A 27,948-nucleotide genomic window follows, 5' to 3' on the forward strand; every position below is an offset into this window, starting at 1 on the left:
TTGAAACATACAAGATTCTTTAGGGGCTTAACAGGGTAGACACTGAGGTGGTTTCCCCTGGCTGCAGAATCTAGAACATGGGGGCAGAGTCTCAGGATAAGGGGTTGATCATGTAGGAATAAGATGCACAGAAATTTCTTCACTGAGGCTTGTGAATCTTTGGAATTCTCTACCCCAGAGGGTTGTGACTGCTCCATCGTTGAGTGTATTTAACACTTAGATTTTTGGTCTCTCGGGGAATCAAGGGATATGGGGAGCAGGCGGAAAGGTGGAGTTGAGGCAGAAGATCAGCCATGATTGTATTGAATGGCGGAGCAGGCTCGAAGGACCGTATGGTCTTATGTTCTTCACCTACAGCAATTTCTGATTTGTTCAGCGTGTGTTATCAGTTGAAGAGGAAGGATCCACTAGAGGCAGGAGTTCTGTGGGACTGATAGATACTGAGGTTTAACCAGCCTTTAATCTGCTGTGAAAGATGCTGGGTTGAAGTACATTTGGTGATGCAGGGATTTTGAATGTTACAACAGCCAAGGCCGCCGTTAGCCACTTTCCCATCTCCTTTGCCACCAACATACCCCCTATTTACCCCCAACCACCAACCTCTCTCCTTTGGCCTTCTACCCATTACAACAGCTGTGCTGCCATTGGTTTGCTGAACTGCGCTCTCGCCTTTGATTTTGTTCAACCAAATTGTTCACGGCTCCTTGCTCCTGTCATTCCCCCTATACAGTTTCTGTACTGTCCAAGCTCATCTTGTCCATAACATCCACCTTCTCCTCGCCATCCAGTTTCTGACGGTTCAATTACCCTGACTAACACTGTTAATAGCTCTCTCTTCACTGTGCCTTTCACTTTCAAGACCAGCAGCCTTACCCGTCTAAATTCCAACCCTGAACCTGTCTGCCCTCTCCAAGTACTGCACCACCTCTAACTTCCCTGTCTCTTGGGGCTTTGACATGTTGCTTTCCAGGTCTGTACTTGTCTCTGATGAAGATTCCAGTTTGACTCCTTTAAGCCTGGCTTCTGCTCTTCACAAAGCAGAGGCCGTCCTGGTTTACGCCACAAATCCTCTGTGCAGTAGCCAACCGCATTATATGATTAACCTGATATCCTCCTCCCTCTCCTCTCATCCCCTCCACTGCCTGACTCTGAGATGGGCAGACATGGTTCCAGTCCTGTTTATCTGAACCTAGTCAGTGCATTTCCAGCAATGGATTCTCTTCCCACCTTTATACACAAGCCCCTGGAGTCCACCCAAGAATATATCTTGGGGCCTCCACAGATATACTGATGCTCTGCTCTTCCTTTGACCATCTCTGTGATCTTGCACTGTTTGTTGTAGATTAATAAAATTTCCTTCAACACAACGTCAAGGCGACAAAGCTCATTTTCTGCTTCTCTCTTCTCCCTTCCGCTTCTCCACTTCCCTCTCCTGCTTTGCAAACCTTCTTAAAACCCACATTTTCAAACCAGCTATTGATCACTTATTCATCTCTGCTAAATGGCTTACGTCAGTTTCTTTTAATTTTTTTTCTGATCCCCTTTGTAAAGCACCATGGCTTGTTTCTTTAATTTCAAGGTGCTGTATGCATACAAATTGTTAACTGCGATTGACTCCTTTCTCCTTGACTTACAGGTGTGTTTTAGGGAACACTACCATTCTTGCTGAGTTTGCCAGTGAAGACGAGATTAATCGCTTCTTTGCACAAGGCCAGTCGCTGACGCCATCTCTGAGCTGGCAATCTCTGGGATCCAGCCAGAACCGTATCGCATCCATTGACAGTTCCCACCCATTCTCAAACCGCAATGATCTCAATCACTGGAATGGTGCTGGGCTGTCAGGAACAGGTAGTGGAGACCTCCACGGCACTTCACTCTGGGGCACCCCCAATTATTCCACTAGCCTGTGGGGAACCCCAAGCAGCAATGACACGCGGGGAATCGGCAGCCCCTCCCCCATCAATGCTTTCCTCCCTGTTGACCACCTCGGAGGTGGAGAGTCCATCTGAACTTTACTCATGACTCAAACTGTGACCTCGACATGAAAAGCAGCACTAATCGGACTTTTCACCTACAGCACGAGAGAGATGGGGAAAAGGGGTCACCTGTGGAAATGTTCCGTTCTGCACCTTTATTTCCACTTTCTTTTAGCCCAGAACATATCAGTTTTAATACTTGAATCATGCAGGCCAATAGTTTAAAAAAAAAATGTGAAAAAGTATATATTTATACTTCCAGATAGTGCTATCCATTTAAAAAGAAAAAAAAACTGCTTCAAATGAGCTAGTTTGTGTGCACTCATCATGTTAGTTCCTTAAATTCCAAAACTTTATTTGAGTTGGCTGATGGGAGTGTGAGCTGTTAATCTGCACTGAGTACTGTCTCCCTGTCCGATTGGCAATAGGGCGGGGTGGGGGGGGAGAGGGTAGTTCAAGTGTAAATGTTTACTCAAGGATGTTCTTTTAGCAAGGAAAAAAAAATGGACAAAAAAGTGTGCTCTTTAATATGCCTTGACATGTACTTACCTTAATGTGGTATTGTAGAGCAAGGTCAAGTTATCATACTGACCTTGCAGTTTCAAAAAGTATTGCACCAACCTGTTTCTTTTCAAAACGTTTTAATAAGATGATAAAAGAAAACCTAAAGAATTTAATCTCTACAGTGTGACACTGTGGGCAGCAGCTGTGACTTGCAACCCCACCCTGCAAGCCAGGAGGGTACAGCACTTTCAATAGAGCTTTCATATTTTTTTTGGAGGTGCCCTGGTCGTGCCCTCTTGTTTACAGACTTTCGAGGGGAAATGTTTACTCTTCCATCATTCATAAAAATTTAAAAAAATTTAAAAAAAGTTTAAAAAATTACAAAAAAAATTGCAGATGAAGATGTTCTATCTCTGGGAATATTGAACAGTGTTTTGACCATGTTCTTTTTTTTTCTATTCCTCTATATCCTGAAACGAGAGAGAGCATGGTTCTCAGGAAATAGTTTCCCCCCTCCCCGCCTCCAACAAGTTAGAAACTCCTGGTAGATTTGTGTAGGAAACCCCCAACTTTTAGCACTGAATTAAACTGCTCTGTAAAAGTTACTTTTTGCCAAGTTAAACTGCTTAAAGCCGGAGTTTCCAGTTATTGCTTTGAAATTGCTGTCTTTTTATAATAGTGAGTGAAGGTGGATTTTGCTGACATGTTGTAGTATATATACTTTTTTCCCTCCTTTATATTCCCATTATCGAGTGGCTAAATGTATTTTGCTATTGTGACTGTGTCCAATTGACTGTTGTACTTAAGAAAAACTGGCTGAGATCTGTAACTATGCATACTGTAACCAGCTCTGGTGGTTTACAGAATCATACTGTTCATCCGTAAGAGGCCGTTTTAAATGTAAGAGTTTGCATATAAGAGTTCTACAGAAAACGAGTTTTTACACTTTTTGTTTTGTTTTTTGCCACTAAATGTATTCATTCGTGCTTGTACAGAGAGCAGACAAACCAGGACACGATTTTAACACTGCAGACAATGCCACCATTTCATTGCCTTCGTTATAACTGTCTGTTGGAAGATGCAAACAAGTCAGTGGCTTTTTAACTGTTTACAAATAGAATGTGATTGTAAAATGTATAATTTGGTTGTGTTGAATTATGAAGTTACTTCAAATATTAATAAATCATGACATTTTTCGCTGCTCAGCATTTATATTCCTTCTCTTCTGTCATTTATTTGCTTTGATTTTATCTCTGGACAGTGATGTCTCTCTTCTTGCAGTGTCTTCATCCAAACTTCAAAGCTGTGTATGATTTTTTAAAGTTTGAGCAAGGTGCCCTGTCCCGTGTATACACAAAGCAAAAGGGCTTGCTGTTCAGCACAAGCCCGAGGTCAGAGTGCAGTCAGCAGATGCGTGTTGTTTTAATCTGCTGCCGTAACCTGGTTCCACAGGAAGCTTGCACTCATGGGAGCGACATTAAACTCCAAAGCCAAGTATTCGGCTGATTGTTTTTGCACAGTGCATCCAGTACAATAACATGGAAAAAGATAGTGTGGTGGTGGGTGTACTGCTCCCAACCCAAGCAGAGGAAAACATGCCTGACCTTCAGGAAAAGGATGATGATTTTTCCGCATGTTTTCAAGCTGTCCAGTTTCTTTCCATGCTCACTAGTTCCATCCCTTCACAGTATGAACGAGGCCTCCTGGCTTTAAACTGCAAGGAAGAAGTGATGTGTTTTTTTTTTTGCATGGAATCTACAGCACAGAAACAGGCCATTCAGCCCAACTAGTTAATGCAGGTGTCTATATCACGAGCCTCCTCTTCGCAGGTTGGACTTGTATCCCTCATCATTTCTCTCTCATGTATACATCAAGCATCCCCTTAAATACATCAATGCTTCAACCATTCCAAGTAGCAGTGAGTTCCACATACTCACTCTTGTGTTAAATTCCTCCAAAATGTTCTTCTATAATTTATGCTTTCCTATAATTAATGCCCCCTTTTGTCTTTTCTTTAGCTCCAGTTATTCCCCCCACCCTTCTCTCCTGCTAGCACAGATTGTGGGCTGGGTCCAGTTCCACAGATGCTGGCTGTGCTGTTGTGGTACACCAGACAGTGAGTGACCCCTAGTTAAACTACCACAGAAAAGGCGTCATGGCCCAGACTCTAAATGAAACATGCACATTTTCATTCCATTGTAACAAATCTGTTGAGTGTTGATATGATTGCTCTGTCCTAACATCACAAGAATCTCTACTGGTGTAAGTTAGTAATTTTAATAAACTGTCCAAGTTCAGCCTAAAATCAGATTTGAAATTAGTGTTAAAAATATTAACCAAATATTTTGCTAATTTATCGGCTCCTTCAAGATGTCTGGTGCAGGTGTCACTCATTGCTTTTGCTGAAGCATGCAGTGACTGACTTTTCTGGGAATGTATGATTTTAGCAAAGTAAGTTGCAGATTGAGATTAAGCATTTTGTCTGAGCCTTTGTAAATTATCTCTAACACATCTCACTGCTTCTTGGCTGAACAAACTAACTTCACTATAGTAAGGGGACAGGATCAGACCATTCAGTTGGACTGCAGAATCTCTGCTTTGGTGATCTGGATTTGTGTATGGTGTTTACATTTGGGTATCAATGAGTGCTGACATGGAGGACAGACACTTAAGCCCTGCTCAACTTGCTTCCTGACCTGAGTGGAAACAATGGCATCTTCCTGCAGGGAGGAAAGATCATCCCAAGGCATTTGTGTCTGGGTACTCAGTGCCTCCTGCTGATGGTCTGGAAGCAGGCAGATAATCTGGGGCATTATTCCAAGAAAATACAATAGGGAGCAAACTGGATCGAAGGAAGATACTCACAGGCTTGTCCCTACTCAGCTGGTACAGGAACGGAACAGGTGACCACTGGAAAGGTTCAACGGGCCAGCTGTAAACCGACAAGTCACTGGCTTTCCCGGAGTCCCCAGCGTACTCGTGCATGCTGCTGATACTGACATCCAGGTTGTTTTGTAAACTGAAGCAAAAAATAGTTAACTGAGAAAATTGCTTCCTTTGGATACATCCAGCATTCCGAGTACTCTGAGCGATAAGTCACTGTGGTAGTTAGCAGTTGGCTGTGCGAAGCCGAAGGTTCTAACTGACCTTCAGCAGCAGTCCTCTGCCCACATCTGCATGCACGCTTTCCAACGGGGTTGTGATCAGGCATGGAAACCTGGAGTGATGTTTCTCCCCCCTCCTTCCCCTATCTCTTTTCCCCTTCCACATCCCTCTGTTTCTCAACCACTTGACCTGGGATCAGCAGACACAACACGGCCAATGTTGAGGCTCAAAGGAGTCTGCCCTTGGCTCAATAACGTGATATGGCCCCCTCACCCAATGAGCCATTCCTCCACAAAGATCAGACACTGTTAGAGAGTGTTGTCTTGCTGAGTCTGGGCAGAGGATTGTGTAAATTGCAGTCGACACTGTGCATCATATAAATCACAGACCTTCGTTGCCTTAAGATTAAGTGGGTGGAGCTGACACCAGTAATTATTCAGTGCTATCAGGACAACTGCACACGCAGATTAACCCTCTAACCTTCTGAGGCTGGGTTCTGAGCAGCTCCTCCATAATTAACCAGATTAAGGTTAAAGGAAAAAGCTACTGCGTACCCTTTGACAATGCAGGGTGACGAGGGGATGGGACTGGTCTGTTGCAGTGGGGCAGCATTGTTTGTCCCTCACGCCGCGCCCCCCCCCCCCCCCCCCCAGTCACCACCCGAATCTTGGTGCAGATGTTATTTCAGGATCATGCCAAACTTCCCAACATCCACCCACCAACTGAGAACTTCAACCAACAGCAGCAAAACTGAGCCTCTTGCTATCCAATAAACAGTTGCAAACCTGACAGGTACCATCAAACAAATGTCTTTTTGGTAGCAACCGTCACAGGCAGGCGGAGCCCAATTTCTGAGAAACATTTACAATCTACCAGGTTGGGATGTGATGTTGGAAGGGGATGGAGGGTTTGGGTACCAGAGACAGGCTTTCAGCCAGCCATGGCTCAATCGGTCACAGACGCGCCTCTGAGTCATAAGATTGTGGGTTTCAGTCCCATTCCAGAGGCTTAGGCACAAATTCCAGGCTCACACTCCAGAGCAGTACTGAAGGAGTGCTGTACTGTTGGAAATGGCTTTTGGATGAGACATTAAACTGAGGCCCTGGCTGCCTTCTCTGGTGGATCCAAATAAAAGATCCAATTACACTATTCTGAAGAGCAGGAAAATTTATACCCGGTGTCCTGACTCATATTTATCCTTCAACTAATATCGCTTAAAATAAATTATCTGGTCATTATCATGTTGCTGTTGGTGGGCTCTTGCTGTGTGCAATTTTGGAACGTCCTGAGATGAGAAAGGTATCCCATTCCAAAACACTCCTGTACTTGTGCCTTGTAGATGGTGGATGTAAGTGTAAACCTATCTTTCTTTGATTGGAGAGTTGGGCATCAGAGACTCAGACCTTGACTGGACAGTCTGTGCTTTGATGTGTTTTTTTTTCTTGTTGCTAACTTTTAATGATATTCCACCATTTTCCTTTGTAGCTTGTTTTATTATGAATGATCTTTACCTGTGCCTGAAGGTTGAGTGACCATGTGGGGCTCTCCTCCAGCTGCTGTAGGTACCGGTCACAGACTCCTCATGACAGGAGTAGTAACTCCTGTCCAACATCTGCAGGTGGATCAGTTCATCTGAGTTACTGAAACCGGGATTATCCAACGAGTTGACTGAGTAGTTGAGCCAGGACTGGGATTGGTATTGATTGGAGAAATCATCAAACCGACTGAAGCGCCTGTAACTGGAGAGAAAAAAAATACAAAACTCAGAACATTCCTTCCTGAAAGTGTTTGAGTCTGGTCCCTGGGCACTCAGTCCAAGCTTTGTATAGGATGATAGGGGGCAGGTGGGGGCTAGAGTTTCTACCCATGTTTCTGTCCACTAGTCAGTTCTGGGCCCCAGCTCTGCCATTGTGGGATGGCACTGCATGACAGTTCCATACCGCATATTTTTAAAAATTCTTTCACGGTATGTGTCGCTGGCTCAGCCAGCATTTATTGCCCTTCCTTAATTGCTCTTGAGGTGGTGGTGAGCTGCCTTGAACTGCTACAGTCCATGTGGTGTAGGTACACTCAGTGTTGTTAGGAAGGGCGTTGGACCCAGCGACAGTAGAGGAATGGTGATGTAATTCCACGTCAGGGTGGTGTGTGGCTTGGAGAGGAACTTGCAGGTGGTAGTGTTTCCATGCATCTGCTCCTTTTAGGTGGTAGCGGTCGCAGGTTTGGAAGATGCTGTCAAAGGAGCCTGGGTCAGTTGCTGCAGTACATCTTGGTAGCTGGTACACGCTGCTGTCACTGTGTATAGGTGGTAAATGGGGTGCCAATAAAGCGGGCGACATTGTCCTGGATGGTGTCAAGCTTCTTGAGCGTTATTGGAGCTGTACCCATCAAGGCAAGTGGAGAGTAGTCCATCAAACTCCTGACTTGTGCCTTGTAGATCGTGGACAAGCTTTGGTGAGTCAGGAGGTGAGTTACTCGCCACAGAATTCCCAGCCTCTGACCTGCTCTTGTAGCTACAGTACTTATATGGCTGGTCCAGTTCAGGTTCTGGTCAATGGTAACCTCAAGAATGTTGTTAGTGGGGGATTCAACCATGGTAATGCCATTGAATGTAAAGGGGAGATGGTTGGATTCTCTCCTGTTTGAAATGGTCATTGTCTAGCACTTGTGTGATGCGAATGTAACTTGCCACTTCTCAGCCCAAGCCTGAATGTTGTCCAGGTCTTGCTGCATACGGGCATGGACTGCTTCAGTATCTGAAGAGTCGCGAATGGAGCAATCATCACTTCTGTCCTCATGGTGGAGGGAAGATCATTGATAAAGCAGCTAAAGATGGTTGGGCCTCGGACACTAACCTGAGGGACTCCTGCAGTGTTGTCCTGGGACTGAGATGCTTAACCTCCAACAACCACAACTGTCTTCCTTTGTGCTAGGTATGACTCCAACCAGCGAAGATTTTTCTCCTTGATTCCAGTTTTGCTAGGGTTCCTTGATGCCACACTCTGTCAAATGCTGCCTTGATGTCAAGGGCTGTCACTCTCACCTCATCTCTGGAGTTCAGCTCTTTTGTCCATGTTTGGTCCAAGGTTAGGAGTTGAGTGGCCCTGGCAGACCCAAACTGAGCATCAGTGAGCAGATTATTGCTGAGTAAGTGCCATTAGATAGCACTGTCGACAACTCCTTCCATCACTTTTCTGGATGCCTTTTCTGGGGTCTGTCACCTTCTAGCTGGTTTTCGAACAAAGTCAGAGGGAGAGGGAACAAAAAATGAAACTCTTGAGAGGATGGGGCTGTTACGGGGAGGTCAGACACTGTTCTTCCACATGATGGGACAGTGGGAAAAACACTGTCTTTTCACACACTGGGCTAGTGGCTCAGACACAAATATGTGTATATATACATATGTATTTGAGTGTGTGCGTGTATACGTACACACATTTCCATTGGACTGTGGATCCCTGAAAGGTTTCTAAGTGATTAACCGAGGATAAGTTGCTCAGATCTGTGCTGCTGTGCATGTCTTTGTTTCTCTCCGACTCCCTGGGGCTTGTTAGCAAAATTCAAACAATAAAAGGGAAAATTCAAGACAGGCTTCAAGGACTTGTAAAGTTTTAGCTGCTGCATAGTTGGAGTCGAGGAAACATCCGCTTCCAGCAACATGCCTCATTTTCTACATTCCGGAGTGGGTAGTCTGTAAAAAGGCACTGTGCTGGATGACAATGTCCCAAACTAATCATTTCAGATTTGGGAACATGGTACAGTGACAGGCTAATCAGGCAGTGTTGATGGGACTGTTATTAAACCCGACTGGTTTTGAAAGTTAGTAGCAAGTCATGTCCAGCTGTGCCACAAACTGAACTGAACACCGCAGGTTTCAATGCAGCACCAGAAGTGGTTGTATCGAGAATCAAACACTGCAACCATCCCGTGACATAGCCCCCACCTCTTCAATATAGTTGTAGATAAACTCACTGTCTGAATGGGTAATCTCACTGTCTGTCTAGTTGTTAATTGCAGTGCAACCAACTAACTTTCATTGGCCACTTGGACCAGGCAAGAGGGGGTGGGTGGGGGAAGAGGGAGGATGAGGAGGAGGGGAGTGGGAAGGAAGAGAGAGGGAGGGACTGGGAAGGAAGCAGGGAGGAAGGGTAGGCTGCCATAGCAAACACAGACCCTGTTCATAAGCCGGGAGTGAGATTCCTCCAGCTCTAAGTGATACAATCCCGGTTGCTAGTACTGAAACCAAATGTTTGAGATTAGCAGCTAAGGAAATGCAGCTCAGGGGAGCAGGAAACAAGGAGCTCCTTGATGCAAGCGGACTGGGAGGAAGCCTGGTCTTTAGGCCCTGTCTGAGCTTGTGTTCTAGTTTATTAACTCTTCGCTCCACTCACTGACTGGGCTGCAGCCTTTCCGATTTATTTTTCAGTTTGTGACTTTTCTTCTGACTATAAATCCAGTCTGATTTTCTCCCACCCCTTCCGTGCCCCCATTCACCCAGCTCAGGGCACTGAGGCCAATTCTCATTCCCCGACTGCTGCCCTAGCTAAGACAAACAGGATGGATCTTGGAATCTTCCTGGTCTGTAGATCTCAGAAGTACATGGAGTGCTGAGCCCGGATCCCATTCTGTCTCACTGCCACATTTCCACCTCCTTGCTCCATCCATTCCTTTCACTCTCTCTGTCCCATTCCCTCCCTACACTTTCCACAGCACTCAAACATCACTCCTCTTCCTTGTGATCATGAGAGGGAAATGGAAAGAATGACAGAAAGGAGGAGGGAGAGAAGAAAGAGATGGATAAAGAGGGAGGGACAGTGCGACAGAGACACAGAAATATTATGAACTGTGAGAAGGATAGTGATAGACTTCAAGAGGACATAGGCTGCTGGAATAGGCGGACATGGTAGATGAAATTTAATGCAGAGAAGTATGAAGTAATACATTTTGGTAGGAAGAATGTCCCTCATTAAAAGGGGCAGTGCCTGAACCAGGGACCTGGCATCGGGAAGGGGGAGGCGCCTGCTGAGACCCAACCCCCCCCCCCCCGCCCACCCCCACAACCCCCTTCCTCACATGACCTCTCCCCCCCCCTAGCTGTGGCCTGGGTCCAGCGCCGGTCCTAGGCCTCAGGTGGGTGCTCCACCAGCAGCAGCCACTGTCTCCACGGTGGCGCTGCTCAGTTAAAGAGCTGCCGGCCTCTCAGAGGGCTGGACTTCCATTGCCAGGGTCCTTGATCTACTGTTTGTCCAGTTGGCACTTGATTCAGCAGGCCTCTAACAGAAAAGACGACGCAGAGTTCTTGGAGTCACTTTTGATGCATGTCGAAACCCTGTCACCTGGATAAAATCCTAGCCATAGAGTACAAAAGCAAGAAAGTTATGATGAATCTGTATAAAACACTGGTTCGGCTTCAACTCGAGTATTGTGTCCAATTCTGGGCACCACACTTTAGGCACTAGAGACAGTCCAGAAAATATTTACGAGAATGGTTCCAGGCATAAGGGACTTCGGTTACACGGATAGACTGGAGAAGCTGGGGCTGCTCTCAGAGAAGAGGTGGAGAGAAGGTTTGCTTATAGATGTTCGAAATCATGAGGAGTCTCAACAGAGTAGAAAGAGAGAAACTGTCCCAGTTTCTGAACCAGAGGACACTGATTTAAGGTGATTGGCAAAAGAACTAACGGCAACATGAGGAAAAACGTTTTTATGCAGTGAGTGGTTAGGATCTGGAATGCACTGGCTGAGAGCTGAGAGTGGGGGCAAATTCAATCATGATTTTCAAAAGGGAATTGGATAAGCTCTTGAAGAGAAAACATTTTCAGGGCTATGGGTAAAGGGCAGGGGAATGGGACTAGTTGAGTTGTTATTGCAGAGAGCTGGCACAGACAAGACGGACTAAATGGTCTCCTGTGCTGTAAGCATTCTATGAATGAGAAACAGTGAGATAGACAAATAGAAACAGAGGCAGGCAGAAACCAACAGAGAGAGCGAAGGATAGAAACAGCGAGAAGACAGTGTCTCACTTGTGTCCTTTATGCTGCTGCCTTCTGTAAGGTATTTTGACTGAAAGAATAAATCTGTTTATTAAATCTACTTCTTTAAATCTGTCTGAACAGCAACCGATAAGGACATAACCAAGAGGCACAGAGACCAGTAAACCATACATATTAATGAGGCAATTTGCACAACTTGCTGGTACTAATTAACCTTTGGAGGTGTGGCAGATGAAGCAGTGCTCATGCCTCATAAATCAGCCCTGTCTGTGCCCCAGTGAGAAGCAGGTCAGACTCCTGTGATTAATGAGCCATTACCCCATGTTTCCTTCTATCATCATGGCTCTTCCCATTCTCAGGAATCCCATGCAGCTACTTCTCTATTTCAATGGTTTTTGGTGTTATTTCCATGTTAATTAAATCCATCACCTTTGATCTCTGAGGTGCAAAATTTTATTTAGCTGGTAGTATTTCAAAATGGAAGTAGCAAGATCCTCAGGGAATCATAGTGCACGCTGCAAATATAGCACTGAGAGCAGGAGCGGCCAAGCTTTTCGCCTTCAGGGGGGTCATTTGGGTGATACCATGCTCTTGGGGAAGGGCCACGGATAGAATTTAAAACTGCTGCCATGAATTTTCAGATATCACAGCAGACACTGTTACAATGTATTAATAGTATTTACAGCAGAGAAACAAGCCATTCGGCCCAACAGATCCCTTCCAGTTGCAGGAAAATTGGGGGTTTGAACCCAGAGGTATGTTACAGATCTTCTTACATCTCCCATTCCATCATGAACCATTCCCACCTTCTCTCTAGGGTTGCTCTAAACTCGGTTGACAGACATGGAACCAGCTGTACTGGGTGTTTCTCTTACCTGCTTTTCGTCTGGTCGATTTTAGCCTCAATCGACAAGATCTTGAACCTCCTCAGGACAGCGAATGCGACAGCTGCCATGACAACCAGGAGACTGAGCACGACACCGAACGCAATTCCGATCAGGCTCTGCCGGGTCATTCTGTGGTCACACCTGGGACCCATGAACCAGTAATCAATGCCCACAGGGCACCTGCAATAAAATATGATGATTCTTCATTCGAGGCTTCAATCCATCATGCTTGTGCCAGCTGTTTGAAAGAGCTGTCCAATTAAGTCCCGCACCAGCTTTTTCGTCGTAACCCAACAAATTAGTGCTCTTCAAATATATGTCTGCCTATTGAAAGTTCCTATGGAATCTGTTTCTACCACCCTTTCAGTGAGTGCATTCCAGATCACAGCAACCCTCTAAAAAAAACTCCTCATTTCCCCCCAGTTCTTTTGCCAATTATCTTAAATCTACGGCCTCTTTTTTTTTTCCAAATTTATTTATTCATGAGATTAATCGGCCAGCATTTATTGCCCATCCCTAATTGCCCTTGAGAAGATGGTATTGAGCTGCCTTCTTGAACCAGAGTGCTATTAGGTAGGGAATTCCAGGATTTTGACCCAGTGCTGATAAAGGGACAGTGATAGATTTCCAAGTCAGGATGGTGTGTGACTTGCAGGTGGTAGTGTTCTCATGAGCTTGTTACCTGGAGCACTGTTAATAGTTCTGGGCAGCACACCTTAGGAAGGATATATTGTGCAGCGTACATTTACTAGAATGATACCTAGACAAAAGATTAAGCTACAAGGTGAGATTAAACAAACTAGGGCTGCATTCTCTTAAATGAGGGGGAGGTGCAACAAGACCTGGGTGTCCTTGTACATCAGTCACTAAAAGCAAGCAGTCAGGTGCAGCAAGCAGTTAGGAAGGCGAATGGTATGTTGGCCTTCATTGCAAGAGGATTTGAGTACAGGAGCAAGGATGTCTTACTGCAGTTATACAGGGCCTTGGTGAGACCACATCTGGAGTAGTGTGTGCAGTTTTGGTCTCCTTTTCTGAGGAAGGACATTCTTGCCATGGAGGGAGTGCAAAGAAGATTTACTAGGCTGATTCCTGGGATGGCAGGATTGATGTATGAGGAGAGATTGGGTCGACTAGGCCTATATTCACTAGAGTTTAGAATGAGAGGGGATCTCATAGAAACCTATTAAATTCTAACTGGACTAAACAGGCTAGATGCAGGGAGGATGTTCCCGAGGGCTGTGGAGTCCAGAACCAGGGGTCACAGTCTCAGGATATGGGGTATGCCATTTAGAACCGAGATGAGGAGAAATTTCTTCACTCAGAGGGTGGTGAACCTGTGGTATTCTCTACCGCAGAAGACAGTGGAGACTGAACCTGTGGAATTCTCTACCGCAGAAGGCAGTGGAGGCCAAGACATTAAATATATTCAAGAAGGAGATAGATATATTTCTTAATGCCAAAGGGATCAAGGGATATGGGGAGAAAGCGGGAACAGGGTACTGAATTAGACGATCAACCATGATCCTTTTTGAATGGCGGAGCAGGCCTGAAGGGCTGAACGGCCTACTCCTGTTCCTATTTTCTAAATTTCTATGAATTTAGAAAGTCAAGGGGTGATTTCAAGATATTAAGGGGATCAGATAGGGTAGATTGGGAGAAACTATTTCTACTAGTTGGGGAGTCTAGGACTGAGGGCATAGTCTAAAAATTAGAGCCAGACCTTTCAGGAATGAAATTAAGAAACACTTCTGCACGCAAAGGGTGGTAGAAGTTTGCATCTCTCTTCTGCAAATGGCAATTGATGTTAGATCAATTATTAATTTTGAAACTGAGAGTGATAGATTTTTGTTAACCAGAAGCATTAAAGGATATGAGGCAAAGGCAGATATGTGGAGTTAGGTCACAGATCAGCGACAATCTCACTGAACGGCTGAACAGACTCAAGGTGTTAAATGGACTACTCTTGTTCCAAGGTTTGAGATAAGTCAGATAGCAGCTGGCACAAGGTTGTTAAAGTTTCCTGGCCCAGACTGAAGCCAACAACCACCCTGAACGAGTGGAAAAATGTGTCACTTACTGGCACATGGGCCCCTGGCCCCGGTTGTGAGTGCAGATACCGCTGTTTTTGCAGTAGTCAGCATGGCAAAGGGAGGTACAGCTCACATTCTTCGTCTCGCTGTGAATGCAGTAGAACCCAGTCTGGCAGGAAAACACCTCACCACACAAAGCAATGAAATCCTCTGCAGACAAAGATGAAAAAGCACAAACAGTTAATTTTATTTATTATTATTTGAGGGGATTTCTCGCCCTCCTTTCCTGCTGACTTTTGCTGGGTCAGGTCCAGGGGAACTCTTCAGCCCCTCAAACTAAGTAGGAATTTGAAAACAACAGTAAATAAACAGGAGGAAGTTATTCAATTAGATCCTGTCTGTATCTTAACTCCATCTATCCACCTTGCTTCTGCAACCTTTAATACCCTTACCCAACAAAAATCTTTTGAATTCAGTTATGAAATTTCCAATTGATCCACAGCATCCACAGCCTTTTTGGGGGAAAGAGTCAAGCTGGCAGGCAAGTTCCCCTCCAAGCCACACATCATCCTGACTTGGAAATATATCACCATTCCTTCACTGTCGCTGGATCAAAATCTTGGAACACCTTCCCTAACAGCACTGTGGGTGCACCTGCATCAGATGGTCTGCAGAAATTCAATAAGGCAGCTCACAATTACCTACTCAAGGGCAATTACAGATGGGCAACAAATGCTCGCCTTGCCAGCGACGCTCACATCCCATGAAACAAATAAAAAAGACCCAGATTCCACTCCTCTTTGTGTGAAAGTGATTCATCCCTGAACGCCTAGCTCTAAATTTAAGGTCATGCCCCTTTGTTCTGCACTCCACCCACCAGAGGAAATATTTCTCTCTCTATCTACTTTATCATATCCTTTAATCATCTTAAACACCTCAGTTAAATCACCCCTTAATCTTCGATATTCAAGAAGACTGAAGAGAGGAGGGGCAAGAAGGGAAAGACATTGTATGGAGAGAGACCATGGGAGTCCTCCCATCCCTGCCATGGTCACAATGTGTGTGTGTGTGTTTAGAGAAGGTAGGATTTGTACAGTAGTTGGCTGGTAGTTACCTGAAACATACACTCTCACCACTTGGGCTCCGCCAATCTCAAACCCGCCAGCGATTGCATTGTGCAAGCCGGTAATATTGAAGATCAAATTGGGGTCCTGCAGATAAGCTTGGATTTCTTTTGCACTGAAGACGACATCGAACTCAATCAGCACGCTCCCCGTGCTGCAAAAACAGGCTGGTGAATTAAGACAACAACTGGAACACATACAGACACATAGTATCCACAGACAACAACCCAGACACACGTAACCTCCACAGGCAACAGCCCAGTCACATGAAACCTCCACAGGCAACAACCCAGACACATGAAACCTCCACAGGCAACAGCCCAGACACACGTAACCTCCACAGGCAACAGCCCAGTCACATGAAACCTCCACAGGCCACAGCACAGTCACATGAAACCTCCACAGGCAACAGCCCAGTCACATGAAACCTCCACAGGCAACAACCCAGACACACTTAACCTCCACAGGCAACAACCCAGACACACGTAACGTCCACAGGCAACAACCCAGACACACTTAACCTCCACAGGCAACAGCCCAGTCACACGTAACCTCCACAGGCAACAGCTCAGTCACATGAAACCTCCACAGGCAACAGCCCAGTCACATGAAACCTCCACAGGCAACAGCTCAGTCACATGAAACCTCCACAGGCAACAACCCAGACACACGTAACGTGCACAGGCAACAACCCAGACACACTTAACCTCCACAGGCAACAGCCCAGTCACACGTAACCTCCACAGGCAACAGCCCAGTCACATGAAAGCTCCACAGGCAACAACCCAGACACACTTAACCTCCACAGGCAACAACCCAGACACACTTAACCTCCATAGGCAACAACCCAGACACACGTAAAGTCCACAGGCAACAGCCCAGTCACACGTAACGTCCACAGGCAACAGCCCAGTCACACGTAACGTCCACAGGCAACAGCTCAGTCACATGAAACCTCCACAGGCAACAGCCCAGTCACACGTAACGTCCACAGGCAACAGCTCAGTCACATGAAACCTCCACAGGCAACAGCCCAGTCACATGAAACCTCCACAGGCAACAACCCAGACACACTTAACCTCCATAGGCAACAACCCAGACACACGTAACGTCCACAGGCAACAGCCCAGTCACACGTAACCTCCACAGGCAACAGTCCATTCACACCTAACGTCCACAGGCAACAGCCTAGTCACACGTAACGTCCACAGGCAACAAACCAGACACACGTAACCTCCACAGGCAACAGCCCAGACACACGTAACCTCCACAGGCAACAGCCCAGACACACGTAACCTCCACAGGCAACAACCCAGACACAAGTAACCTCCACAGGCAACAGCCCAGACACACGTAACCTCCACAGGCAACAGCCCAGTCACACGTAACGTCCACAGGCAACAGCCCAGACGCACGTAACCTCCACAGGCAACAACCCAGACACACGTAACGTCCACAGGCAACAACCCAGACACACGTAACGTCCACAGGCAACAGCCCAGACACACATAACGTCCACAGGCAACAACCCAGACACACGTAACCTCCACAGGCAATAGCCCAGTCACACATAACGTCCACAGGTAACAACCCAGACACACGTAACGTCCACAGGCAACAACCCAGACACACGTATGCTCCACAGGCAACAGTCCAGTCACACGTAACGTCCACAGGCAACAGCCCAGACACACGTAACCTCCACAGGCAACAGCCCAGACACACGTAACGTCCACAGGCAACAGCCCAGACACACGTAACGTCCCCAGGCAACAGCCCAGACACACGTAACCTCCCCAGGCAACAACCCAGACACACGTAACCTCCACAGGCAACAGCCCAGTCACACATAACGTCCACAGGCAACAACCCAGACACACATAACCTCCACAGGCAACAACCCAGACACACGTAACCTCCACAGGCAACAGCCACACTGTATTCACGTGATGCCCCAAAAACAATGTTCACAAAATATTACTCTCTAATGCTACAGACTACTAATGATGGAGGTATTGGTAGACAGTATTAATGATGGAGGAAAGGCAGAGTATTAATGTGAGAAGTTTTGGGAAGTGCCAATGTTGCATTGAACGAAACTTTCAATATGAGACTGCACGGTGAGTAAATCAATGAGTTTAACTTTAATCACCTGAAGTGTTTAACCAGCAACTGATGAAATCCTGGAACTTTCTTATAAAATGGAGAAACCTGCAGAAAATCGGATGAAAATGATCTCACTTTCCTATAAGACTATGTAAAAACTACCAATGTGAGCAGTTACCCAGCCTTACACCAAGGAGGAAGAATAACCAGAACACTTTCTCCTGGAGCTGTGAATGCACAGTTTATCCACAATGCTTAGGGAATTGGTAACATGGGAACTTAAATTAGTGAGCAGAAACTAGTCAATCACAGCATCAAACAACAGCTGATAAACAGTGGAGTTCGCATGTAACTGAATCTCATTGTGTCCTCGCGACATCATCTGCCACAGGCTGGGGTCAGGAGCACACCAGAAGCCTCTGCATGTTGTTGAGACTCTTATCAGCTCCAAGAGTGGGGAAGCAAGCACATCGCACAACAGCACAATTACATTTTGTCTTAAAACACCAACACTACTGTGCAAGAAGGTGGCTGGGAGGAGACTTCTATGGAAGGGAACGCGATTTTGAATGCTCACTTTGTATTTGAAATCCTCGGCCAGGTTCTGGTATTCCTCAGATGTCGGGTCTCCCAAGGGGAGGGTGAAGCTCATGTCCAAAACAAGTTTTGCCGGAATCTTCACTGTAACACCCTCTGGAAGAGACAAGAAGTTAAAATTCTCATCCTTGTGTCCAAATCCCTTTATGGCCTTGCCCCTCCCTATCTCTGTAACTTCCTCCAGCCTCACACCCCCTCCAAGAACTCTTGCTCCTCCAATTCTGGCCTCTTGAGCACCCCAATTTTCAGTGTACCCAGTGGCAGTCATGTTCAGCTGCCAAGGTCCTAAACCTCTCTGCCTCTCTTCCTTTACGATGCTCTTTTAAACTGAACTCTGATCAATCTTTTGTTCATCTGCCCTATGTGGCACAGTGTCAAAATTTTGATGGATTATGTTCCTGTGAAGCATCTTGGGGCATTTTACTGCAATAAATATAAATGTAAGTTGTTATTTGGGGTGAAGACTTATAACAATCTCTGAGAAGATATCACTCTCCTTCCCTGTACCAAGGCACTCAGGATGCAAGAGTGACCATGTTACACAATGAAAGAAAGAACTTGTATTTTTCCTGTCCTTTGAATTTATCCAACTTTTAACTGTTTCCAGTGTCTTCCTTCTATATTCCTTTGCACCTTTCACAACCTCAGGATCTCCCAAAGCACTTTACAGCCAATTAAGTACTTTAGAAGTGCGGTCCAAAATTAGGGGCCATAAATATAAAATCTCTGCTGAATCTAATACGGAATAGGAGAAACTTCTTTACCTAGAGAGAAGTTAAAATGTGGAACTTGCTACCACAAGGAGTAGTTGAAGTAAATAGCATAGATGCATTTAAGTGGAAGTTAGATAAACACATGAGGGAGAAATAGAAGGATATGCTGATAGAGTATGAAGAAGGGTGAATGAAGGCTTGTATGGAGCATAAACATCAACCTGATGGGCCAAAAGGCCTGTTTCTGTGCTGGAAATTCTAAGTAAAATTCAACCTGGGAAGAAATGTAACCAATAAAGGAGTCTGACTACAACAGAAATTGTTATGAAATATTAATATTCTGTGTTAGACAGCCTGGCTTGTCTGTCAGTACTTCAGGCTATGGAACATCTGACTGAAGCCTGGGGTTTGCATGCTGGCTGCTGTCCATCAACAGGGTTGTTTTATTGATAAGACCGTTGGAAACTTTGATCATTTTTCCACATCAACATTTAGACCAAACCCTGAGCAAAGCTCATACACAATGACTGCAGATGGAAACATCTGAACTGAAAACTTGTTGTGATTTCTCTTCCGCTGCCAGTGTGGTCTCTCTGATAAACCCACTCCCACAAATCGTCTACTCCCTTCTCCAGGACATTCTCACTCAAACCCCACCTGCCACTCCCGTCCTTCAAATACATTCAACTTTCAACTGTTCCCCAGTGTGTTCCATCTATATCCCACTGTTAGCAGTGTGTTCCCTCTATATCCCACTGTTCCCAGTGCCTTCCTTTTATATAATATAAAAACAAGAAATGCTGGAAATACTCAGCAGGTCTGGCAGCATCTGTGAAAAGAGAAGCAGAGTTAACGTTTCGGGTCAGTGACCCTTTTTCGGAACTGACAAATATTAGAAAAGTCACAGGTTATAAGCAAGTGAGGTGGGGGTGGGGCAAGAGATAACAAAGGAGATCTAGATTGGACCAGGCCACATAGCTGACCAAAAGGTCACGGAGCAAAGGCAAACAAAATGTTAATGGTGTGTTGAAAGACAAAGCATTAGTACAGATTAGGTGTTAATACACTGAATATTGAACAGCAGCAAGTGCAAACCTGAAAAAAAACAGTGGGTAAGCAAACTGAACAAACTAAGATGAAATGAAATAAATGCAAAAAAAGATTGCAAAAAATGTAAAAAAGAATGTAAAAACAAGGAAGAAAAAATAACTAAAAATGAAAGTAAAATGGGGGGCTGTCATGCTCTGAAATTATTGAACTCAATGTTCAGTCCGGCAGGCTGTAGTGTGCCTAATCGGTAGATGAGATGCTGTTCCTCGAGCTTGCGTTAATGTTCACTGGAACACTGCAGCAATCCCAGGACAGAGATGTGAGCATGAGAGCAGGGGGGAGTGTTAAAATGGCAAGCAACCGGAAGCTCAGGGTCCTGCTTGCGGACTGAGCGGAGATGTTCCGCAAAGCGGTCACCCAATCTGCGCTTGGTCTCCCCAATGTGGAGGAGACCACACTGTGAGCAGTGAATACAGTATACTACATTGAAAGAAGTACAAGTAAATCGCTGCTTCACCTGAAAGGAGTGTTTGGGGCCTGGGATAGTGAGGAGAGAGGAGGTAAATGGGCAGGTATTACACCTCCTGTGATTGCAGGGGAAGGTGCCATGGGACGGGGACGAGGTGGTGGGGGTAATGGAGGAGTGGACCAGGGTGTCGCGGAGGGAACGATCCCTTCGGAATGCTGACAGGAGAAGGGAGGGGAAGATGTGACTGGTAGTGGCATCACGCTGGAGGTGGCGGAAATGGCGGAGGATGATCCTTTAGATATGGAGGCTGATTGGGTGAAAAGTGAGGACAAGGGAAACCCTGTCACAGTTCTGGGAGGGAGGGCAAGGGGTGAGGGTAGAGGTGCGGGGAATGGGCCGGACACGGTTGAGGGCCCTGTCAACCACAGTGGGGGGAATCCTCGGTTGAGGAAAAAGGAGGTCATATCAGAAGCACCGTCATGGAAGGTAGCATCATCAGAGCAGATGCGTCGGAGACAGAGAAACTGGGAGAATGGAATGGAGTCCTTACAGGAGGTAGGGTGTGAAGAAGTGTAGTCAAGGTAGCTGTGGGAGTCGGTGGGCTTATAATGGATATTAGTAGACAACCTATCCCCAGAGATGGAGACAGAGAAGGAGACACTGTTCCCAGTGTGTTCGCTCTATATCCTAAAGTTGCCAGTGTGTTGCCTCTATATCCCAGTTTACAATGTGTTCCCTCTATATCCCATAGTTGCCAGTGTGTTCCCTCTATATCCCTCTGTTCCCAGTATGTTCCTTCCATAACCCACTGTTCCCCTGTGTATCCCCTCTATATCCCACTGTTCCCAGTGTATTCCGTCTATATACCAGTTTCCAGTGTTTTCCCTCTAAATCCCACTGTTCCCAGTGTGTTACCCCATATCACACTGTTCCCAGTGTATTCCCTCTATAGGGCTGCACAGTGGCGCAGTGGATAGCACTGCAGTCTCACAGCTCCAGTGACCCGGGTTCAGTTCTAGGTACTGCCTGTGTGGAGTTTGCAAGTTCTCCCAGTGATGGCGTGGGTTTCCGCTGGGTGCTCCGGTTTCTTCCCACAGCCAAAGACTTGCAGGTTGATAGGTAAATTGGCCATTGTAAATTGCCGCTGGTGTAGGTAGGTGGTAGGAGGATGGTGGGGATATGATCGGGAGCATGGGATTAACGTAGGATTAGTATAAATGGGTGGTTGTTGGTCGCCACAGACTCGGTGGGCCGAAGGGCCTGTTTCAGTGCTGTATCTCTATGACTATGATTATATTCCAGTGTGTTCCCTCCATATCCCACCTTTCTCCAGTGTGTGCCCTCTACATCCCACTGTTCCCCATGTGTCCCCTCTATATCCTACTGTTCCCAATGTATTCCCTCTATATCCCAGTTTCCACTGTGTTCCCACTGTTCGCAGTGTATTCGCTCTATATCCCAGTTTCCAGTGTGTTCCCTCCATATCCCACTGTTCCCAGTGTGTTCCCTCTATATCCCACTGTTCCCAGTGTGTTCCCTCTATATCCCAGTTTCCAGTGTGTTCCCTCCATATCCTACTTTTTTCCAGTGTTTCCCCTCTATATCCCACTGTTCCCAGTTTATTCCCTCTCTCCCAGTTTCCAGTGTGTTCCCTCTATATCCCAGTTTCCAGTGTGTTCCCTCCATATCCCACTGTTCCCAGTGTGTTCCCTCTATATCCCACTGTTCCCAGTGTGTTCCCTCTATATCCCAGTTTCCAGTGTGTTCCCTCCATATCCTACTTTTTTCCAGTGTTTCCCCTCTATATCCCACTGTTTCCAGTGGCAGGGGTGTGGTCTTTTGGATGAGATGTTAAACCAAGCGCTAATCTGCCTTCTCAGGTAGATATAAAAAATCCCACGGCACTATGATGAAGCAAAGTAGGGCAGTTCTCCTTGGTGTCCTGCTCAATATTTATTCTTGAACCAACATCTCTAAAACAGATTATCTGGTCGTTATCAGTTTGTGGGACCTTGCTGTGTACAACTGGCTGCCGCATTTCCTTCATAATAACAGTGACTACAGTTCAAAAAGTACTTCATTGCAAAGCACTTTGGGACATCCTGAAATTGGGAAAGGTGCTAAATAAATACAAGTTCTTTCTTTTCTCTATATCCCACAGTTCTACAGCGGAAATGTGGTGATGTTGCTGTGTCACTAATGGTGCCCCTGGACAGACCCTCTTGGTTTCTTGAGTTACTTTCACGAGAATCATCATCATCCACCCTCACAACCTCCCCACGCCCTCTCATCCAACGCTGGGGAATGAATTTTTCTGACTGTGTTTACAATAGCCCCATGCAGAGATTGTTGATGCTCCTGAACACAATAAGCAGAGAAACTCTGGCCTGGGGTCAGAAATCAGTTCCAACCATACAAGCTTGGGATTGGACAATTGATCACTAAACTCACCTTTGATCAGCGGCCGCTCATTCTCCACAATGAAAATCTGCTTATGTTTCTCTGTTGGTGTGAACGATGGGACTGAGTTCATCACCTCCCCGAGTGTGCCTGCTGTATGTTGGTGCATTGTGGTTTGCAAGGCTCTCTCCGATGGTATTGAGCTGAGGGGCAGATCAACACTAGGATGCAGTGGCTGGGGCGTTGGCATCAGTGACACCAGCGTTCCAATGCCCGGAGTGGGCGAGGTTAGAGAGGTGCCATCCCTGCTTGTTGTCCAGCTGCTATCCCTGTCCAGTGTCCAGCCGTTGTCACTGCTTGGCGTTGATGTGGTGGGAATCCTGTGAGTTATCACTGATTTGGATATCATTGTAACTGCTGAAAGTGACGCGTCTCGTTCAGAAGAAGCTGAGGACCCCAAGGTTGGGACAACCCCAGAACTGGTTGACTCTGTGCCGAAATCGGACTGACTCCATGTCCAAAAGCCCTCAGTGGTGGCAGAATGCACCACAGTAGGCGTTGACAATATTTTCCCTTGCCACCGTTCATTTACCCCAGACTCAGCTGATTGGGACAGCTCACTGTTAAGATCCTTTGTGCCAGCATGTGTGACACTGGACTCTGGAGAACCATCATTAGGCAGCGATCCCAACTGGTTCACCCAGAGTGTCCACAACAAGGGAGGTCCCACACTGGCTGCAAATTCTTCTTCAGCAGGAGTAAAAACTGTAGGAGGAGTTGTAAACTTCAAATTGACGGTGGTTGGCAAGGCTGGTTCCTCACTATCTGAGACACCAGAGGAACGGCCAATTGTTTGTGATCGCCCCATGTCAGTCTGGTCAGATGATGGTTGAGATGCTGTCTCAAATGTGGATGCAGATGGCAGAAGCTGTGCCAAGTTTGTCACTGAAATAGCAGAGTGGGTCAGAACTGAGAGCAAAAGAGATGTCGGGGATCTGGTATCAGACCGAGTTTGATCCAAGGGTCCTGGAGTATAGGATGGTGTCGTCGAGGCAACTGTTGGTCTACTCAACTCAGTCACCTCCTGGAAAGTTTGGTTCATTGCTGATGCTGAGGTTTCTCTAAGCCTCTCTGCATCAGATGTTTGTGGCTCAATTGTCCTTCCTGAAGATGATGTTGGATTGTCAGATTTGGGCATTGAGGTTTTACTTGAATTTGGAGCAATGGTTCCTCTGCTGCTGGTCAGTGATGGAGACCCCTGCAAGCTTGTTGAAGATCTCCTTGGAAACCATGTGAATGACAGACTGGTTGGAAAGATCCCTTTGGGTGGAGATATGCTGCGGTCAACTTCAGCAGGTGGTGCGCTTATGTTTGCTGGTGAGTGTGGTGTGATGGGCTCTGATGCAGGTGTTCTTGGACTGAATGTTGGGATTCTGACCCCAGGTGCAATGTTTCCCCTGGTTGGAGACCCTGCCATATTTTCACCTCCAGAGTTTGAGGCTGAATTGGATTCTCCCTCAAACCAAAGGGTTTTACCAGAAGGTTCTGTGGTAGCCATCATTTCTGTAGCACTGTCACGGAGAGTATTAATTCCGCTACCATCCTTTTCAGTCCCTGGTAAGCCAGAAATGAGTGAGATTCCTGAACTGCATTTAGCCCTTGGGGTAACCTCTAATCTTTGGCTGCGTGTTGCCAAAACCTTGGTCATTCTATCCTTGGTGAAGGTGAACAAAGTCACATTCCCACTGTCCTCCACCGTGGTGTCTCTAGCACTCTCAATCTCAGACCCCCTACCTGTACCACCACCACTATGCCCTGTCACTTCACTTGGCACCATTTCACTTCCACTCACATCAACAGAAATGGCAGAGAGACTCACACCTGGAGTGAATGAAATGGAGCTGGGGTTTCTGTTTGTAGATGATACCCCTTGTGTTGTGGGTGTATTTTCATCCGTTACTGGTAACCAGGATCGAGCTCGCTGTGTTGTGATGGCACCACCCGGAGAGGCAGCTGCTGAAAATATTTCAGAGAGACGTGCACTGCTACTGTATCCTGACTCATAGCTCAGTGTTGCTGTATCTGTTTCAGGGCCATTAGTAACTTCCTGAACTGGAAGGTTTGAAGAATGGGTCATTAACTCAGGAACTTCAAACATATTCCAGGAACTGGACACAGGTTTAATCATTTCTTGGCTGAGAGCTGGTGTAATGGTTCCATCAAAAGTTGATGAAGTGCCTTTGAAATCTAACTTCCAATGTGTGGTATCCAGCTGATTCACTGCTCCTGCCGCTGAATCCATCTTGGGACTGTTTATGAGATTTTGTGTGTTTGTATTTTGAGTGGAGAGCAATTCTGATGTAGGAATGTCGGTGGTCTGAGAGGAGAAAGGCATGTACTGCTCTGACTCATTTTCCTGTTTCCTGTCTTGCTTGGACTGAGGTGTGATAAGCTTATTGGGGCTGGCAGAGACACCCAGAAGGGAGCTTTGGTCCTGGCTCTCGGTCTGTGCTGTGTCGCCTGCTGTACTGGATCTTTCCACCTTGCTCACAGAACCACTCCCTGGGAACATCTCTACCACTTCCTCATCGGCAAGAATACTTAGATGGGTTGAAAGGTCATGTGCTGCGGTCGACAATGTGACTGGAACCTTCACCTCGTACTGTGGCTGGGACCGTGTCACTTGTTCAACCTTGTGGCCTGCCAAAACAGTGACGTCATGTGGGCGTGAGAAGTCCCACTGTCTGTTCTTCTGTTGACCAAGGGAAACCTCATCTCCCGAAATGCTTGCTGTGACTGAGGAGAATTTAAATGCCGTTGCAAAAGGTGGTGGAATCCTCCCTGCTGATTGGGTTGTTGACGCTTGTACAGTTTTTGGTGAAGCGTTGGTTAGAAGTTCTGTTGAGAACTTTGGCTGGGATTTTGGTCGTCCTGGTGAAGTGCTGACCAGGTGGGTATTAGCATCACTTCTGGTATCCACGTCTTCTCCACTCATGTTCATCTCAGTTAGTCCCACCATCCAGGTGCCAGTCAGCAGCGGCTGCTGCCCTGAGCTGGGTTCTGTGCGTGATGTGGGGAACATGGTCCAGGGTGCTTCTGGTGAGTCCAAGACAGGCTGGCCACTCAGTTTGGTTCTGCCTTGACCCATCACATTCTCTTGGTCTTTGTTTTGAGGAGCTGAAGATGGAGCTAATGATTTCTTCAAACTTAATAACTGTGTGTTATTGATCATGGTTATATTGTCAGGTAAGAGCAGAGAGAACAGAAAGTTGGGGCTGGGGGTTAGGGTTGAGTTGAGGTTCGATCTGGAATTAGGGGTTAGAGTGGAGCCTGAGCTCATGCTGGGGCCAGAGATGGAGGCGGGGCTCAGGCCAGGGCCAGAGAGGGAGGTGAGGCTCAGGCCAGGGCCAGAAAGGGAGGTGGGGCTCAGGCCAGGGCCAGAAAGCGAGACGGGGCTCGGGCCAGGGCCAGAAAGGGAGGTGGGGCTCGGGCCAGGGCCAGAAAGGGAGGTGGAGCTCAGGCCAGGGCCAGAAAGCGAGACGGGGCTCGGGCCAGGGCCAGAAAGGGAGGTGGGGCTCGGGCCAGGGCCAGAAAGGGAGACGGGGCTTGGGCCAGGGCCGGAAAGGGAGGTGGAGCTCGGGCCAGGGCCAGAGAGGGAGGTGGGGCTCGGGCTAGGGCTGGAGAGGGAGGTGGGGCTCGGGCCAGGGCCAGAAAGGGAGGCGGGGCTTGGGCCAGGGCCGGAGAGGGAGGCGGAGCTTGGGCCAGAGCCAGAGAGGGAGGTGGGGCTCGGGCCAGGGCCAGAGAGGGAGTCGGGTCTCGAGCCGGGGCTGGAGAGAGAGGCGGGGCTCAGACTGGGGCTGGAGAGGGAGGTGGGTCTCGGGCCAGGGCCAGAGAGGGAGGTGGGGCTCGGGCCGGGGCCGGAGAAGGAGGTGGGGCTCGGGCCGGGGCCGGAGAGGGAGGTGGGGCTCGGGCCGGGGCCAGAGAGGGAGGTGGGGCTTGGGCCAGGGCCAGAGAGGGAGGCGGGGCTCAGACCGGGGATGGAGAGGGAGGTGGGGCTCGGGCCAGGGCCGGAGAGGGACGTGGGGCTCGGGCCAGGGCCGGAAAGGGAGGAGGGGCTCGGGCCAGGGCCAGAGAGGGAGGCGGGGCTCGGGCCAGGGCCGGAGAGGGAGGTGGGGCTCGAGCCGGGGCTGGAGAGAGAGGCGGGGCTCAGACCGGGGCTGGAGAGGGAGGCTGATCGAGGAATGGAGATGGGTTTGGAATGTGGGCTGGGACTGGAATCTGAAACAGCAGCAATTTTATGGTTTGCAAGACCTTGAGAAGTTTTAGGTGTTTCTGGGGAATTTTGTGTTTCCAGACATTTGGGGTGCAATGTGGCTCTGGAATCTGACTGGGAATCCTTTGTTGCTGGGATGTTTCCTGGCTCTGACTGAGCTCGAGTCCCCAATCCTCGATCCGAAGAATGGGCTGGGAGTTTGGGATTTCCAGGAGACGAGGAAGACTGATAGGTCCAGAGAGGCCCTTGTCTCTCCTGCACAGTCGGCGTGCTGGGATATTCCAGAATGAGTTGCTGCCCTTGTCCTGTTGATGTAGGGAACGTTACAGCTTCTCCTTGGCTGAGGTCAACTTGCTTACCCTTTCCCCAGACCAAGGAGAGTAATGGAGTCGTGGTTGGCAACACCAAGGCTCTTGTGTCAATTTCTCTATGGTCTGCATCTGGTACAAACACTAGGGATGAGAAAAAAAACATTATTGGCATTCCATAGGCAGACCTGGCACTCAGGTACACGGCTGGAATTTTAATATCACTTATGCTGCATCGCTTCCTCATCACTTACACCATGTTTAATGTCTGATTGACATCAAATAGTGGCAACATCCACATACCAGTGACAAACATACCGACAGAGTCAGACACACAGACACAAGTGCACACAGTGTCAGATATACAGACAAGTACATGTAAACACAAGCAAGAGTCAGCAAAGCTTTTGACAAGG

The 27,948-nt window shown here is 47.2% G+C and overlaps 2 protein-coding genes across 8 annotated transcripts in view; one reads left to right on the forward strand and one right to left on the reverse strand.

The window, feature by feature from the left end:
- The window catches only part of LOC137383332 (trinucleotide repeat-containing gene 6A protein-like), a 193,173-nt gene extending 189,485 nt beyond the window's left edge, over positions 1-3,688 (forward strand). For all 5 annotated transcript variants that reach the window (XM_068056022.1, XM_068056025.1, XM_068056024.1 and 2 more), the window contains one exon: positions 1,637-3,688. In XM_068056022.1, coding sequence (XP_067912123.1) covers positions 1,637-2,009 — 373 coding nt within the window. In that variant the 3' untranslated portion in view covers positions 2,010-3,688. The remainder of the gene's footprint in view (positions 1-1,636) is intronic.
- Positions 2,639-27,948, reverse strand: part of si:ch211-14k19.8 (mucin-2) — a 42,234-nt gene continuing 16,924 nt past the window's right edge. Inside the window, exons 3-11 of one of the 3 annotated variants that reach the window (XM_068056019.1) lie at positions 23,003-27,676; positions 18,300-18,415; positions 17,769-17,827; positions 15,607-15,770; positions 14,540-14,702; positions 12,451-12,642; positions 7,097-7,324; positions 5,346-5,499; positions 2,639-4,194 (exon numbers count right to left, since the gene is read on the reverse strand). In XM_068056019.1, coding sequence (XP_067912120.1) covers positions 4,120-4,194; positions 5,346-5,499; positions 7,097-7,324; positions 12,451-12,642; positions 14,540-14,702; positions 15,607-15,770; positions 17,769-17,827; positions 18,300-18,415; positions 23,003-27,676 — 5,825 coding nt within the window. In that variant the 3' untranslated portion in view covers positions 2,639-4,119. Of the gene's footprint in view, positions 4,195-5,345; positions 5,500-7,096; positions 7,325-12,450; positions 12,643-14,539; positions 14,703-15,606; positions 15,784-17,768; positions 17,828-18,299; positions 18,416-23,002; positions 27,677-27,948 lie in introns of those variants that run through there. The other 2 variants (XM_068056021.1, XM_068056020.1) reach the window with 2 other exon arrangements.

The sequence above is a fragment of the Heterodontus francisci genome, chromosome 24 (genome assembly GCF_036365525.1).
Source record: "Heterodontus francisci isolate sHetFra1 chromosome 24, sHetFra1.hap1, whole genome shotgun sequence".
In the NCBI taxonomy this organism is placed as follows: domain Eukaryota; kingdom Metazoa; phylum Chordata; class Chondrichthyes; order Heterodontiformes; family Heterodontidae; genus Heterodontus; species Heterodontus francisci.